The sequence below is a fragment of the Trichechus manatus genome, unplaced genomic scaffold (assembly GCF_000243295.1).
Source record: "Trichechus manatus latirostris isolate Lorelei unplaced genomic scaffold, TriManLat1.0 scaffold00156, whole genome shotgun sequence".
NCBI classification, from domain to species: Eukaryota; Metazoa; Chordata; class Mammalia; order Sirenia; family Trichechidae; genus Trichechus; species Trichechus manatus.
Window position 1 is genome coordinate 4,304,790 of NW_004444092.1, and position 16,315 is coordinate 4,321,104.

General features: G+C 39.1%; 1 protein-coding gene across 1 annotated transcript in view; it reads right to left on the minus strand.

Annotated features, from left to right (window-relative positions):
* LOC101344071 (cytoplasmic dynein 1 intermediate chain 1) overlaps window positions 1-15,899 on the minus strand; it is a 51,342-nt gene extending 35,443 nt beyond the window's left edge. Inside the window, exons 1-5 of the mRNA XM_023740521.1 lie at window positions 15,797-15,899; window positions 11,725-11,798; window positions 10,640-10,786; window positions 6,385-6,498; window positions 3,062-3,195 (exon numbers count right to left, since the gene is read on the minus strand). Coding sequence (XP_023596289.1) covers window positions 3,062-3,195; window positions 6,385-6,498; window positions 10,640-10,786; window positions 11,725-11,798; window positions 15,797-15,899 — 572 coding nt within the window. The remainder of the gene's footprint in view (window positions 1-3,061; window positions 3,196-6,384; window positions 6,499-10,639; window positions 10,787-11,724; window positions 11,799-15,796) is intronic.
* Window positions 15,900-16,315: the final 416 nt, after the last annotated feature.

Here is a 16,315-nt window from a genome sequence, read left to right on the forward strand (position 1 = left end):
TGGAATCGACTCGACAGCAACGGGTGACAGTAATGGTATATAGGGATTGTGGAATCTAAATATTATGTCATTATGAGTAAAACTGAATTAAGTTATTAAAGCATTTGGTCTTCTAGAGCACCAATAAATGTCAATATGCTGAGCAAAATTTGAAATCATGCGCAAAGTGTTGAAGCATATATCCCATGTAACAGGCACTCAAAAATCATGCCCAGTGAAACTGCTAACAGCAGTTCCACATGTGATTATTTAAATTTGTTCTAATGAACACGAGGAACTGATCTTTGAAGTGGCCCCTGGTGAGATTCCACTTTCTCTTTACAGCATCCTGAGAGGATTTATAGGGTGAAAAATGAGGACCTTATTTAATTTATGGATTAATTAAGTGGATTTGCACCTTCTGCAAGTTAGGTGAAAAGAAGAACTCCCACTCCCCATCCCATAGCCCTATATCACCCATTTAAAATAACTACAAAGCCAAATCCTTGCTACTGTAGGACTCAACTAAGATCTGTACTTTGTATTTCAGATGGATGAACCAATGAGAAAAGCAAAATCAAGCTCATTGTAAAGAGATTTGTGGTGTTTGTCATAGATACTCTTCTTGAAATATTCTGAAAGTGCATATTCTGACTGTGCTTGTAAAGGACAATAGATACAGAAGAAAAATGGTTATCATGTAAAAGGTTATTCACATTAGAGAAACTGAAAACACAAAAAAAGAAAAAATCTGAGAAAAATCTATGAACATGCTCTATAGCCTTCAGCGATAATTAAGGTCCTAGGTAATACCCTGGATTAACTTACTTAAATTATGCCTTATTAATTCTAATAAATGTAGAGATAAACTTGTGACTCCACGTTGGCCCACTGCCCTCTCTGCACCTCTCTCGTGCCAGTTATAACATTCTAGCTCTGTTGCAGATATTTGCACATTTACCTTCCTCCCTACCATCAACTTCTCGATGACAGCAGCCACACTTCAATGATGCTTGAATGACTCACAGCACCTAGCAACGTGCTTTCCTCAAAGCAGGTATGCAGCAACTGTTTGTGCGAATGAATAACTTTATCAGATCTTTTTATGGTTTGACAAAACTTTAATGTGTGGGTTTTAGCCAGGTTTTATGAAGTAGCAGCGTTGGGCGTGGAACTGTGAGGCATATCTTCCTAGTCATCTTTCAGTCATGTGAACAGGACAAATAACTGCTTGTTTCCACGTGCACAAGAGCAGGAGCATCACAACTCATATTGTTTGAATGGAAAAAAATCCCACAGCTGAACCATGGATGCCTGTGAATTCTACAAATCACAAAATATAGGACTATGAACTTGGAACAACTTGTGGTTCCTCATTCAATCGCCTAGGATAGGTACAAGAGATGAAAAAATCAATTGAACAAGAACTACTAAGGTGAAAGAGAAATTAAGCAGGGTGAACACAGTGGATCTTTCAAAAGATGTGAGGCCAGCTGTTAAGTTTTACATGCAATTTTGTAACCTCATGCAAATGATTGGATTCCACCTATCCTGCTGGCTCTGTTTTCTGGGGCTATTTGGCCTTCTCTCAATCAAGCCAGAGTTCTTATCACCTGGAAAAGGCATGGTGGCTTGTATGTCTCATACTGTTCCAATTCCCCTGGCTGGGAGGAGGGATCCTAAGGCATTTTCTCTACAGTATTTGGATAGAGTCATTTCTTCATTCTGCAAATACATTTTTAGTTCCTACTTACTACATGCTGGGCATTGGACAGGGAATGAAAGATAACATGAAAATAGTTTAACAAGAGATAAATGGCAGATGAATGAATAATTGAAATAAAATGTGATTAATGCTATCATAGAAACATACATTAAAAATTAGAAAATAGCAAATCTATCTGAAAGCCTACAGTCCTATACCCTCTAACCAAAAACCAAACCCGTTGTCGTTGAGTTGATTCTGACTCATAGCTAGTAGAACTACCCCATAGGGTCTCCAAGGCTGTAAATCTTTATGGAAGCAGACTGCCACATCTTTCTCCTGCAGAGCAGCTGGTGGCTTTGAACCACTGACCTTTTGGTTAGCAGCCGGGCGCTAACCAAAGAACCACTGCACCACGAGGGTTCTTCCCATCTCCCTTATCCTACTTTAATTTTTTCCACAGCATGCATCATCATCATCAACTATATATTTACTTGTTTATTAGTTGGTTACCATTCATCCTCAACTAGAATATGACCTCCATGTCTGTCCTGTTGCTTTCTGTATTTTTAAGATAGTATCTAGCACATGGTAGGTTCCTAATAAATCCTCTTGGAAATAAAAGGGATGAAGCTTCTACATGACCATAAAGAAGAAAGTTTTGTGTTTTTTCTTTTTTTCCCCCAAGAGAATCAGGAAAGGCCTCAAAGTAGAGCGACCTCTGTGCCAACTCTTGAAGGATGAAGAGGAATTAATCAAAAAGAGAGAACGGCTAGACTTGGCAGAAGAAACTGAGTGTACAGAAGCATAGAAGTGAGGTGGGATAAGTAATATTTGGGGATTGTTATACCTGATGGGCGTGTGGCTGGAATCTGAAGGCATATGGAGAAGATAAGGCTGGGAAGGGCCAGAGAGTTAGGGTCTCATGTGATATGCTAAGAAGTTTGGACTGTTTACCTCAAGGCAGTGTGAACTATCAAAGATTTACAAATGGGTAATAACAGGAGGGAGCCCCTGGGTAGTGCAAATGGTTAATGGGCTTGGCTGCTAATAGAGGTTTAAGTTCCCACGGGTGCCTTGGAAGAAAGGCCTGGTGACCTACTTGCAAAAAATGAGTCATTGAAAACCCTATGGAGCACAGTTCTACTCTGACACATAAGGGTCACCATGAATAGGAGGTGACTTGAAGGTTACTGGAAATGAAATGAAAAAAAATGACCAGGGCAGATGTACACTTTAAGATAATGGAGACTCGAGTTGTGCTTTGCATTTCTTCAGAAATGCCATTCCCGGAATGAAAGGTGGTTACAATTCAGAATGTGATAACAGACTTTCAGAAACAAGGAACATGTCATCAGTAAGAAAACAGAAAATCACCTTCCATGACGACAAGCCGTGTAGACGGTACCCTCCTCGCTGCCAACCACGAAGTTATTGACGTCTCCTGTGGGGAAGGCCATTCCGGTAACAGCCACAGACTTGGACTTATTGTACACCAGCTCCATGCTCTCCTACCAAAACACGGCAGTTACATTTCCATCTGTCAACTCCTTGCCATGCCAAAGATAGCACGGAAAAATCATTTGGCTAAATTGTCTGTTTGCTTTTCACACACCGTTACAAAAGACCCCGTCTGTGCCAGAAACCACGCTTTACTGCCCTCACATTCATGCTTCTGTGTATCTCTGATTTCAGGCTGGCTGGATTTCGTCAGTGTGTGCTGCTGCTTCTACAGTCAGGCTGAGATGATGGTGAGAATTTTGAAACTAATGGTGCAGAAACTAAAGATAATGCTGTAATGGTTACACTTGTCAACCCCAGGCTTTAATAAAACACACAATATCCTTGTATTTACAAACATTTTCAAAATCAATTGTTCATGAGAATACACATGTATTAATATCAGATGTACTAAGCACATTTGTCAAAGCAGTACTGTATGTCCGCCATGGACTAAAACCAGAAAGTTGCCACTCAGGTCATAACAACCAGATTTCAGCAGGGACTAGTCTTCACCGAAGGGCAGTCGTTGGGAGCACAGGCTATGAACCTGCAAAGTACTGTGTTCAAACAATTCTTTAAAACAGTAAATGAGAGTATTTACTACAAAATTATTTTCTACACTGGGAACTCAAGGGTATTTTAAAAGATATACTGCTGCGTTAGTTTTATGACAGTAAAGAGTATTTAAGCATGACTGATGTCCTTGAGCATTTCTGGCTGCTGACATAAAATGGCCTATTTTGTGCACCTGAAATTATTTTAAAAAATCATTCTGGGATACCATACTATTATAGTTGCTTGGGGGTTTGGTCTTTCTTATGCAAACAAACTGGTCATCTGGCAAAGGAGTCAATAAACCGAAAGCTCAGCTAACAGTATCTGCAGCACAGACCACGTGGTCATGCAACATGCTGGCAGTAAGTGAGACCCCCACTTAGTGAGCACATCAGTATCTGGACTAAAGGAGGAGACGCTGTGACAATACAGTATAGAAAAGAGGACCGTGCAAGCTCTGCACCATCACTAAAATTAGCAGCAGAGAAGGTAAAGTCTCTCTCTCTCTTCCATCTACATTTTATTTGTTAAATTTTATTGTGGTAAAATATATATCTAACAAAAAGTTTTCCATTTTAACATTTTTTAAGTGTACAGTTCAGTGACGTTAATTACATTCACCATGTTGTGCAACCATCACCACTATTTATTTCCAAAAGGTTTTCATCATCCCAAACCTCCCTTAAGCAATAAGTCCCTCATTCCCTGAACCCCTGGTAAACACTAATATACTTTTGTCTCTGTGCATTTGCCTATTCTAGATAGTTCATAAAAGTGAGATCATATGATATTTTTTTGTTGTTGTTCAACATTTCACTTAGCATAATGTTTTCAAGGTTCTTCCACGCTGTAGCAGGTATCGGGACTTCATTTCTCTTCATGGCTGAATAAAATTCCATCTTATGTCTATACCACATTTTGTTTATCCATTCATTTGTTGATGGACACTTGGGTTGTTTTCACCTTTTGGCTGTTATGGAAAATGCTGCGGTGAACATTTGTGTACAAGTATCTGGGTGCCTGCTTTCCATTCTCTTGGGTATATAAGAAGGTGAAAGTCTCCTGGCTGCCAACTTAGGAGAGAAAGGGACCAGCGCAACTGCCAGATGCACCCACTCCTCCCTGCCATCCACAGAAGCCATGCCATGAAATTCTCAGTCTATGTTTAGAGATGGGCAGCTATGGGCATGAAAAGACGAATAAAAATGTCCTTGTAGCCCCTGTGCGACTGGGCAATTAAACATTCCTACATTGAGGGTTCTCTCTTATGTCTATTTATCATCTCTGTTCTTTAAAAGGAAACAACATATTGCTGAGACTGTTAAGACAAGGCCACAAAATACCCACGCACAACTCCAGGCCTGTGTGATGTTAACGATCAGCAAAAGCAGAGGAACTTAAAAGAAACAGCCAGAACGGAAATAATGAGAATGCTCATGCATTGTGAAGAATGTAACCAACGTCACTGAACAATTGGTGAAGAAATTGTTGAATGGGAACTTACTTGCTGTGTAAACCTTCACCAAAAACACAATAAAATATTTTTTTTTTTTTTAAAAAAGAGGAACTTAAATTGTAAGCAGCTTATTAGTTATCTGTCTTTTTTTCACTTAAAATGAAGAGAACTGTATTTTGTGGAGGCTTAAGGGAGATTCTTTACAGTTTCCACATTTCCTCATGTACTTTGAAGCTTCAATGTCTCCTAGAATTATATAAGAGACATTCTAGGGTCATTAATCCAAGAAAAGGAATAGAAATGTAAAGTTGAGACTTTTCTTCTAGATATCTTTTACAATTTTCTTGACGTTTCCTCACATTTTTGTCAAAGGCTGTGACAATAAACTCTTTGTGTTTTTCAATTGGAGGACAGTGAAGTCTTTTTATTTTTTCCTACAAAGAAATGTGGAAAAAGTGTGTACAGTTATATGTGTGTGTGTTTATGTGTATAGCTATAGGTACGTGTCTCTCTGGGTGTATGGATACACACATACATCCTGATGTATTTAAGACGTCTCTCCAAAGGTTTCCTCCACTTTCACCCCTTTGTTTGGTTTCTATTACAGTAATCAGTAGTGGTTTGGAAACTCTGGAACTTTTTCATTTTCGACTTCTCATTTGTTGAGCAAGGAATGGCAGGAGCCATACGAACAAACATTCCGGAGGAGAAAACAGATGGTTGGACAAATTCTTCCTATACATAGTCGGTTGCCTAGGCTACGGACACAAGCAAGGGTTTGGATTTCTGCTTTGCGGAGATACCTTTTCTCCAAGGCAAGTGACTATAAGGGATTGCTCCGCTGAGCTCCAACCTTGTTTGCATTTGTTTAACAATGCAGTTGGGTGAGTACAATTTATACCACAGGCAACTTCCATAATGACTATGCTTTAAAACGGATTATTTCATTTTCACTTGAAACTGACCTAAGTATTAACGTATTACAATAATTACATGATTTGTGGTAAAGGAAATGGGTTTTGGCTTCAAGACGAGACTGCTGTAAGCAGGCCCCACTCTTTCAAGTGCATCCATTGGTTTTAGCTCACATAGGATGTGAGGGTTTGGCTTTTAGGAACTATGTTCCATTAGGCAGGCATCTCTTTTAACCAGGATGCTGTCATGTGTATGGGGAAAACAAACCCACCTGTGGAGTTGAGAGCATGTCCAGGCTCCAGGAACACATTTTACCATCAGTAGAGACAGTGATGAGGTTATGAGCATTCTGGGTCCCAACAACATTTACACAGTACACGGGATGCTGAGAAAACATAAACATGGGGGATCAGACACAGATCCAAGTGGAAATGCTTACATTTGAGTGTCAAACACATTCCTCTATAACAAGGATTAGGGAGTGACATAATCCTACAATAATGTAAGCCTCAGGTCATTTGCCACTTTCGGTTTGAACCTGTTTCTTTCTGAAAGCTCTGGCAGCCACACATAGTAGTGGAAATACTTACAGCGCTTCACCTTGCTCAGTCAGATGCAAAGCAATGGAACTGAAGAAAGCTAGAGCAAATGAGGATTGATGGGGCAGAAGAAGCTCAGAGAGGTGAATCTGAATTACTTGAATGAGTCGTCACCACATAGCTTGGCTTCTAAACTCAAAATGAGCGATTGAAAAAGACAGTCTTCAAAAGGGGAAGACTATGGAAGAAGTGTTACTAAATTTGGGGTTTAATGCATCACGGTCACAGTGCCAAACATTTGTTAGCATTCTTTATAAAAAAGTGGTTAATATGCATCAGCCTCTTTAATTTGGGCAGAGATATGGGTGGGAGAAATTGGCACAAGGAACCTACTGAGATAAAATTAGGTTCTTTTATGTTACTGCAAAATCTAGGATAATGATAGATTTATTTTTCAAAATATCATTTGGAGTATTATGGAGGCTTACATTTAGCTAGAACTCTGAAAAAGGTCATTTTTATATCCTAGGAACTGTAAGCAAGATGCTCTAACCTTCTGTCATAACTCTAGTAGATTATCCCACTGTGCAGAATCCTAAATGGTATGCTAAAATCATTTGCAGCTGCACATTAAATACTAAATGGAAGGTTAGCATAAGCAGAACCTAGCAGTAATTTGGGTTAGATTTCAGGCAGCTTAGCCATCAGTGGCCAAACCGCAACTTACTTGATGCTTCTCTGTGCAAATAGCTGACAGTCTAAGTCTTATTCTTGATGAGTAACTGTCCATAATACCTCGCCACAACTACAATGAAACAACCTTTAATACTGGAAAGTTGATATTATATAAAGGTTGGTTCCCAAACTATTATTATCATATAAACTCCTGGTCAGGAAGTACCCTAATAATCATCTAGTACAGCTACCCATCTGCATCTACCAAGAAGTGATCCAAATTCTGCTAAACACCTTTCTTAAAGGGTGACCATGTTAGCACTAATTCATAGAGAGTTTTTTTTTCTACCAATGGGGATGAAGAAAATTCAAGAAGTTACTTTCAGTATCTTCCCACTGGGATCATATAGATCAAGTCAAAACAATAGAGCTTTTTGAATATTTATAGGTTGTTGTTATATTCCCCCAGTCTTGTCTTACTCAGACTAACCTTGCCAGTTCCTTCCGCTATTCCTTGGGTGCCTGGTTTTCAATACCTTCCCCATTCTGATCAATCTCTTCTGAATGTACCCTGTTTTGTCTGAGTTCCTCTTACAGTAAAGTTCTGGGAATGATACACAACCATCTACCTATCTTCTGATCAGCAGAGTGTAGAAATCAGGGCAGTGCTGTTGTCACTTCTCCTGTGTTAGAAGATATGGCTCTATTAATTCAGTCTAAGATTACATTTGCTTTTTTTGGCAATCGCATCACCTCTTTCACCCTTGCTGATGGACAGTCAGCTAAGCCCCTGTATCTTTTTCATACCATGTTCCTATGGAAACTTTCAAGTGAATGAGCCTTAGCAGACCTGCACAGTAGCAAATGGAGCAGAGATCTGAAACTAAATGTTATCCTAATGAGATCGCTATATGTCAAGAGGACTGATTTGTTATGGAACTATAGACAACATTCTTACCCAAATCTCTGGTATATGCGGAAACTGAAATAGTATGTGAACTCAAGGCTCTATGTGGAAATCAAATGAAAGAATGCCTGAAACAAGTTCTCACCTAAAAATAGCAAACTTAATAAAACTCAAGCATAGGAAAGCAGGGTCCAAATATTGTCATGAACTTGAAATTCACCTAGTTTTTCCAGGAAAAATGTAGCTTTTTTGATAATCACCACACATCAACACAAATCACTGAAACCCAAACGGACTGGGATTCCTAAGGGTGTAGCAGGGAAATAAGGCAAATCTACAAGAATGTATAGAGCCAAATGCTTGAAGAATGAGTGTGTGTTATTCCTCTTCCCTGGCTTTAACCAGTACTACTGGCCTGTAATAAAACTAGGTTTAAGAGAAAAGAGAGAGATGTAAAGAAACCAGAAGAACAGAAGTGGACACTTGAGCATGCATACTCATACACACACACATATACACGACTCTACTTAAAGGAAAGAAAAAAGCAATGGTACAGCTCATTTTTCCAGTACAGTTGCCAGATTGTTTTTTATTTATTTTAGGAATAAACTTACTGTGTGGCAGAGGATTTTGTTTTAATTATGATTTCCTGTTGTCCAAAATGCATATGTGTGGTGGGTGTGAAAGGAAATTAGTTAGTAATCTGTGGTGGGCCTCTTTTTCCTTTTTGATCTGGGTACCAATCAACCAAGCAACAGTGGAACTTGAACCACAATCAAAAAATTTAACTGTGCATTTTTAGCTATGGATTAGATCAAATACAGCAAAAGAGAAAAAAAAAATTTTTTTTTAGATTTCCTAACAGAAATAATGCCATTCAATTTGATAATAATAGCATGTTAGTTGTGATGATCACACTCTTTAGTTAATGGAAGAGGAATGTTAACTCTTTGGAAGAGCTCCTGGATTTGGATTCTCCCTAAAAGGTTACTGCTAAATGTTTTAACATTAAGATTTATATATATATTTTGAAATTTCAGAAAGTATGCTCACCAATACATCAGACATCCACAGAAACGGTTTGACACTACTTGAGCAAACACCTGAATCAAGCCCGTCTTCTCCTGGGGTACAATTTTCTGTTATTAGTTTGGAGAAATGGGGTAGGCAAGAGCAATTTTCCAAGATTCCCAAGAACTAGTTCCACCTGCATATGTCCTAGGCCCAAGTCAATCAGAATTAGGGCTGACTTGGTATTTGTTATTTCACATTGTCAATCTTACAAAAGTGGCAGGATTTTCCTCCTCATGGTGTTAGCTAAAGCGACTAGCAATCTTTTTTCAAGCCAGAATGGTTTTTGAGGCCTGCAGATGAAACAAATGAGGCAACCACATTAAGGAAATTGAAAACAATGGTAGAGCTGTATCCGTGGGCATAATTTGGGCATTTCAGAGAAAGAACATCAGTTACCCTGAATGTCAAGGTAGCAAGGATTGATGGAGACATGCCTGTTTTCTTGTTCCTCCTAACAATTGCCATACACACCTGTCATTCTCTTAAAGGAAATGACAGTATAGTTGTCTTATGAACACTGTACTGAACCTCTTCTACTAAATTATAAGTAATGGTTTTGAGATGTTGACTTTTAACCTTATGGATTATACTGTCACTATAGACTTTACATTGAGACTTACACCACGCATTCCAGAATTTAAAGTCATAGTACTCCTCAAATCACAAACGGAAAAGGTGAAAGTCCCATAAACCATTGCTAGATACGAAATGCTTATTCCTCATTAGAAAATATATGTTTCCAGCTAATAATGCAGATGTGAAGAGTTTCTTTAGGAAAACAGTTCCACAGATGCCTTTTCCAAAAGGTCAATATTTCTGTGTCCTTCTATAGTTTGAATCCATTTTCACTGGTGGCCTTTTGAGTATCTAAAGAGATTTTTCCTATGTGCTAGAAATTGTAGATTATTAAGACATTTCTCTAAGTCTGGTGTTTCCTTCACCTACTTTTCACTCAGATTTATTCTGGCCAGTCAGGATAAGATCATCATAAATTAGATACTTCTAACTTGGAGCTAGGAGCTCTGGTGGTGCAGTTGTTAAGCACTCAGCTGCTAACCAAAAGGTTGGCAGTTTGAACCCACCAGCCACTCCGTAGGAGAAAGATGTGACAGTCTGCTTCTGTAAAAGATTTACAGTCTTGGAAACCCTACAGGGCAGTTCTACTCTGTCCCATAGGGTCGCTATGAGTTGAAATCGACTCAACGGCAGTGGGTTTGGTTATTTTTTTGGTAACTTGGAGCTACTGGCAGAATCTGTACTTTTGTGAGTTGAGCTATTTCTTCCTTCAGGACTTAGGTAGCTGACAGAAATGTGGCAAAAGTTCCACTTACTGTGTGTGCAGCAGCTGACAAGGGTGTCCTCTGCACTGGTGTCCTTCGATGACTGCGATTATCCCACAGGACAATCTGGCCTGAGTAAGTCCCACCGACCACCAAGTTGGGATGGAAACGGGCGAAGCAGACTGACATCACAGAGGACTGGAGGGAAAAGGAGAGAGAGAGAGAGAGAGAGATGCCAGAGATTTCAGAGCACCATCAGATTGTTGGAGAACTCTCGTTTCTTCCTGAAGAGAAAACAGTTCATCTCATAAACTCAGCACATCCTGGAAAACATGAGGTAGTTTAAAGCTGGGATTAAGTGCATAGCTAGCAGGAGATTTTGTACACAGGTATGGACTAGAAGTTGCCCAATGCTTCCCCTTGAGACTTAAATTTGAAGGCCTGGCCATGTTATCAAATAAGCATAAAACCTACATTATGTACTTCATTGTTTTGTGGTCTGTAAAGCTTGGTTTATGGACACTTCCCATTCATCAGTAGAACTGCAACAGAACTAATATCAATTCGCCATTGAAGTCTTTACAAAGTGATTATTTTGAAGGCATGGCCACTTCAAGTTATACTATATACAGTGTTGGCAAAGGCAGAGTAACTTTAGCTTTGAGAATTTGCGATGAGGTGTGTTTTTTTTTTTTTTTTTTTTTTTTCGCTTAATGTAGACTTTTAGGAAGTGTACTGACCAGCTGGTTCCTCCCAAAGTTTCCACACCTCCCATGGGCATTCTCCCGACCTTTACCCTGCCCACTTCAGACAATTCTTAATGTTATTCTTTGCCTATTTTAACAAACAGTCAGAAATGGATTTCAGTCCAGCTCTGCCATAGTCTATCATAGCATCACAAATGTGGTTTCTGAAATTCCACAGAAGACTACTGGGCACTATATTTTATAGGAAATTGTTTAGCTGAGGCAGAACATGATACACTTAAAATCAGACAAGTCAACTGCTCCACATCTGCTAAAAAGTACGTTTGGATTTTTGCAGTATTTTGTACATTTGCATTTATAAGCTAATTGTTTTTAACAAATATTTTTCATCCCTTCAATTAAATTCAATGAAAACCATTGAGTACTTACTATATGTGAGAAAGGGATTGTTCCAGGTATGGTGGGAATATAAAGGTAGTCATTGTCCTCAACAAACTTGTGCCCTGGTAAGAGGAATTAAAAAACGTGTACACAAATGAAGAGAACTGCTGCTAGCCCATATAGTGTCTTTGTGTGAAATAGAAAAAACGGTGCCCCTTTGCATAGACACAGTCAAGCAGGTAGGTGCATGCCTTGGCAAGTGGAGAGTAAGTGGGATTTTTTTGTTCCCACTTGCATCCTTGTGCAGGGCACAACCCACACACCTAGGTAGCAGTCTGGAATGTGATACATGCCATGACTAAATCATAGGAACATATAGTGTGTTCATGCATGTAATGCAGGGGAGAAGAGAGTTGAAATGGTGGGATGGCTAGAAAGACCTCATAAAGGAGGTTCTATTATACCTTGAAGTATATGTGGAACATTTAGCAAGTGAAAAGGAGAAGAAACAGGCATTCCTGAGAGATGGGATAATGGGAACAAAGGCCTGGAGACAGCAAAGCAGAGGGTGGTGAATGGCCCATAGTAGGGTTTGGCCGGGAGGGAGCTTGCCTGGGAAAGTGGGTAGTAAGAAATTTGTGTGAAGAGGTAGACTGGGCCAGATAAGAGAAGGCCTTGAGTGGCACCCATAAGAATTTGGATTTTCTTTCTGTGGGCAATAGTGAGAGGATAAAAGTTGTAACTGATAGAACAGCAAAGTAAAGAAGTGATTAAAAAAAAAAAATATATATATATATAGTCGCTTTCTGACTGGTAAGCTAAGCTTCCATTTCTAAAAAATTCAGATCTACTGTCAGCCTAAGGCTTTTTTGTCAGAAACAGTCTCAGATACTCTGAGGTAGAATTAGGAATGTATACTGTATTTTTCAGTCATATTTTTCTAGTTTGAATGATTTTCAGTCCCAATTCCTTGAACACGATTCGATGGAGAACATGCATCATGCCTCAATCTGGTTTTCATAAAATTCAAGAATAACTCTCAATAATGATACTGAAGTAAAAAAGAAAGAAATAATGCTGGTCAGCTTCTTGTTTTACACATCCCACAGAAATGATTCTTAGTTTTCAATTGATGAAATTCTTATGTTGCTTGAGCTATGTTGGAAACATTTTTTTTAAAAAGCTTCAGAAAGACTTAAAATTAACCAGGTGGTATCAACAATTGAATTTACCAAAGCTCAAATCAGTATGGATAATGGAATGCCATTCAATTTGAAAAATCCAGAGTTCAACCACTTGATTGCTTCCGTGCTTCAGTTAAATCCCAACAAATACCCCTCCTAATCTTTTACAGTTTGTTGAGAGACTAAACTAGAGAAAAACAAACAGTGGAGATATTTCTACATAACTCAAACACAGACGGCAATCAACTGCTTTAATTTTTTTTAGACTCCAACCCCACCAGGTGAGAACTCTATCCAATACTTAGTTGATCATTCATTCATTCATCCATTCACTCTCCCTTCATTCACTCACCACTTAGCCCCAATTAAGCACTGACTAAATCATTTCAAAAAATTTCAAGTGCCACAAAAGCTCTCTATCTCAAAGTCAAAATTCAATTTAAATTTGATAAAAAAGTTAAATTCAAGCTAAAACAAAATAACATCTTGGAGTACCAGAGATCTACCATCAGTGTCCACTGTGTTTTGCAGCTAACCAATCTGTACAATATCTCCATGACAATAAATAAGTAACCTGTTGCCGTCAAGTTGATTCTGACTCATACCGACCCTATAGGACAGAGTAGAACTGCCCCATAGGGTTTCCAAGGAGCACCCGGTGGATTCGAACTGCCGACCTTTTGGTTAGCAGCCAAACTCTTAACCACTTTGCTACCTGTGTTTCCAATAAATAAGTAGACATACTTATTTTCCTTTTATATTTGGAAGATTAGAAATGGATGAGTAGCTACGTGATTTATCAGTTCCACTTATTTTGAAGCTCAATACATTACTTGTTACATTATGGATACACATGCATATATATATGCATATATATGTTCCAGTTACCAGTTGCTGTCAAGTTGCTTCTGACTCACGGCAACCCCATGTGCATCTGAGTAGAACTGTGCTCAACAGGGTTCTCAGTGGCTGATTTTTCAGAAGCAGATCATCAGGCCTTTCTTTTGAGGTGTCTCTGGGTGAATTAAACCTCCAACCTTTTGGTTAACAGTTGAACACATTAACCATTTGCATCATCCAGGAACTCCATATATACGTATATGTGTGTGTGTATATAAATATATGTGTGTGTGTGTGTATATACATACATACATATGTTCACACACACACATATATATGTATGCACACACACATATATATATATATATGGAGCCCTGCTGGTGCAGTGGTTAAGAGCTACAGCTACTAACCAAAAGGTCAGCAGTTCGAATCCACCAACCGCTCCTTGGAAACTCTATGGGGCAGTTCTACTCTGTCCTATAGGGTCTCTATGAGTCCGATTCAACTCCATGGCAACAGATATATATATACAAGGTTCAAAACAGATCTCTAGAACGTGCCAAACTTGACTTACTATCACTCATATGGAAACACTAAGGCTGTATGACCTCAATTATCTAGATGCAAAGTTTAGAATTCAGTCATTTCTCAAGATGTTTTTAAGTACCCTGATGTTTGATACAATGGTGGCAAACATTTGGATGAATGACTGAATTTTTTATTCTTCATCTAAATGTTTAGGTTCCTTTAGACATGTGGGACAGTCCCCCACCTACAGCCCTGACAATGTAAACTCCTCTTCTATTTAGAAACTCTGTATCATCCCTCCTCAGAGCAAAGTGTCTTTGAAAATCTCTTCAACATCCTGCCAGTCATACAGCCACTGACCCAGCTGATGCTGCCAATTGTGGAACGTACTGACTGTCAGTGAAAGCAGCAAATGATGTTATCCGTCAGTTATCTTTATCTAGAAGACAGTAAAAGGCAATTCCAAAAAATTGGTTAACACTACTAAAAACTGTAGAGTTTTTTATTGTCCTCATTTTTAACAGTACATTTTCTGAAGATGAATTCTATGAAAAACATTATTAAGCTTATTAATGTTATTTAAAAACTAGTTCACTGCTTTCCTAGGCATTTCAAATTTTCTATTAATTCTATTATTAAGTAGTATAATAAAGCATTATTAAGATATACAGTTAATACAGTTTAGACAAACAAAATTATTTGGAAACAAGAAGTTTCCCCACCTTATTATCCTTGGTGCTATATAAGTATATATATGTGGTTTATATAAGGGGAAAAATAATTATAAAGTTGACATGAATTTTTAGATAATGGTAACTGTCTAATCAAAGGAAGCTGTCCTGACAATAGAGTTGAACTCTGTTTTTACAAAGCTAGTGATTTCACTGACGTAGCCATGTTGTCAGCCAAATCAGGGGCTCAGAAATATGATAAGGTCATACGTTACTAAAAGCTTGATGTAAAACTGGTAAGGCTGACTGACTATATTCTGTTTCTAACAGCACAAACATCACATTTTGATTATTTGCATAATATAGCTCCCTTAAATCAGGACAAGCAATGTTTTGAGACTATGTTTTGAGGACTAAGCTATCTCTATTGACAATCCCTGGTGTCCCCTGCTGCCATCATTAGTCCAGAGACTCCTGAGGAAACTTGGTTTATTTTTCAATCTTGAGCAGACTGTCTGCTCCAAAGGCAGCCCCCCTCCTTATCCATATTGCCTCAGGTCCACTTACGCATGAGCTGACCCAGCAAACAGAGTTCCACACCCCTATCATCTATTTCAAGAGAAGTCAATTTACTTTAGCCCCTTCACTGAGGGAATTCCACAGAGATGATACGGGTGGAGACTCACTTTCAACGGCTCCCTTCCTTCACTGAGCACCACTGCATTCAATTCAAGTCTGCCCAAAGCCCTCTTTAAGTGGCTGTGGAGGCTGTTTTCTATTTTGTAGAGTTAATCCAGGCCAGTTTAGGGATGGTACTTCCCCTTAGCCACAGACCCATATGCCCAGGGCAGACAGACTTTGGTCATTGCTGGCTGGGAGCTTGCCTCCTATGCTCACCTTTGATCTGATTGCCAGTGTCCTTCTCTGTGTGGCACTCCGCCCACTCCAGAGTCTTCATGCCCAAGTGGGAGGCATAAGGGGTCTCTGCATTTAAAAGCATCTCCTATTTCAAGTACCATCTCTGCTGCGGAGAGGTGGGTCCCCAGAGAGGGAATGGCCATATTGTTGCCATATGCTGTTTAATGGTAGTTGACATTTTATTTGCCTAAAAGCAAATGCCTAACTGTCGGAGGGCTGTGAGGCAGACAGATCAGATGCTTCTGGCTACTAGTGAGCTAGTATATATTTCTGCAAGTACCTAAGAAAACCACAAAAATATTTCTTTTGTTAATGGAAACGTGTAATTGGAGAACACTGCTGTCGAAAACCCCTCTTAGACGCAATAATGTAGCACCAGGCATCTGACAACGTGGAAGGTGTGAAGGGGGTAAAGCTAAGATGTGAGTTACGAGTAGGGCACTTAGCTTTAACTGAGATGAAGGGGAAGGCATCTTGTTTCCTTCAGAACCCTCTCTG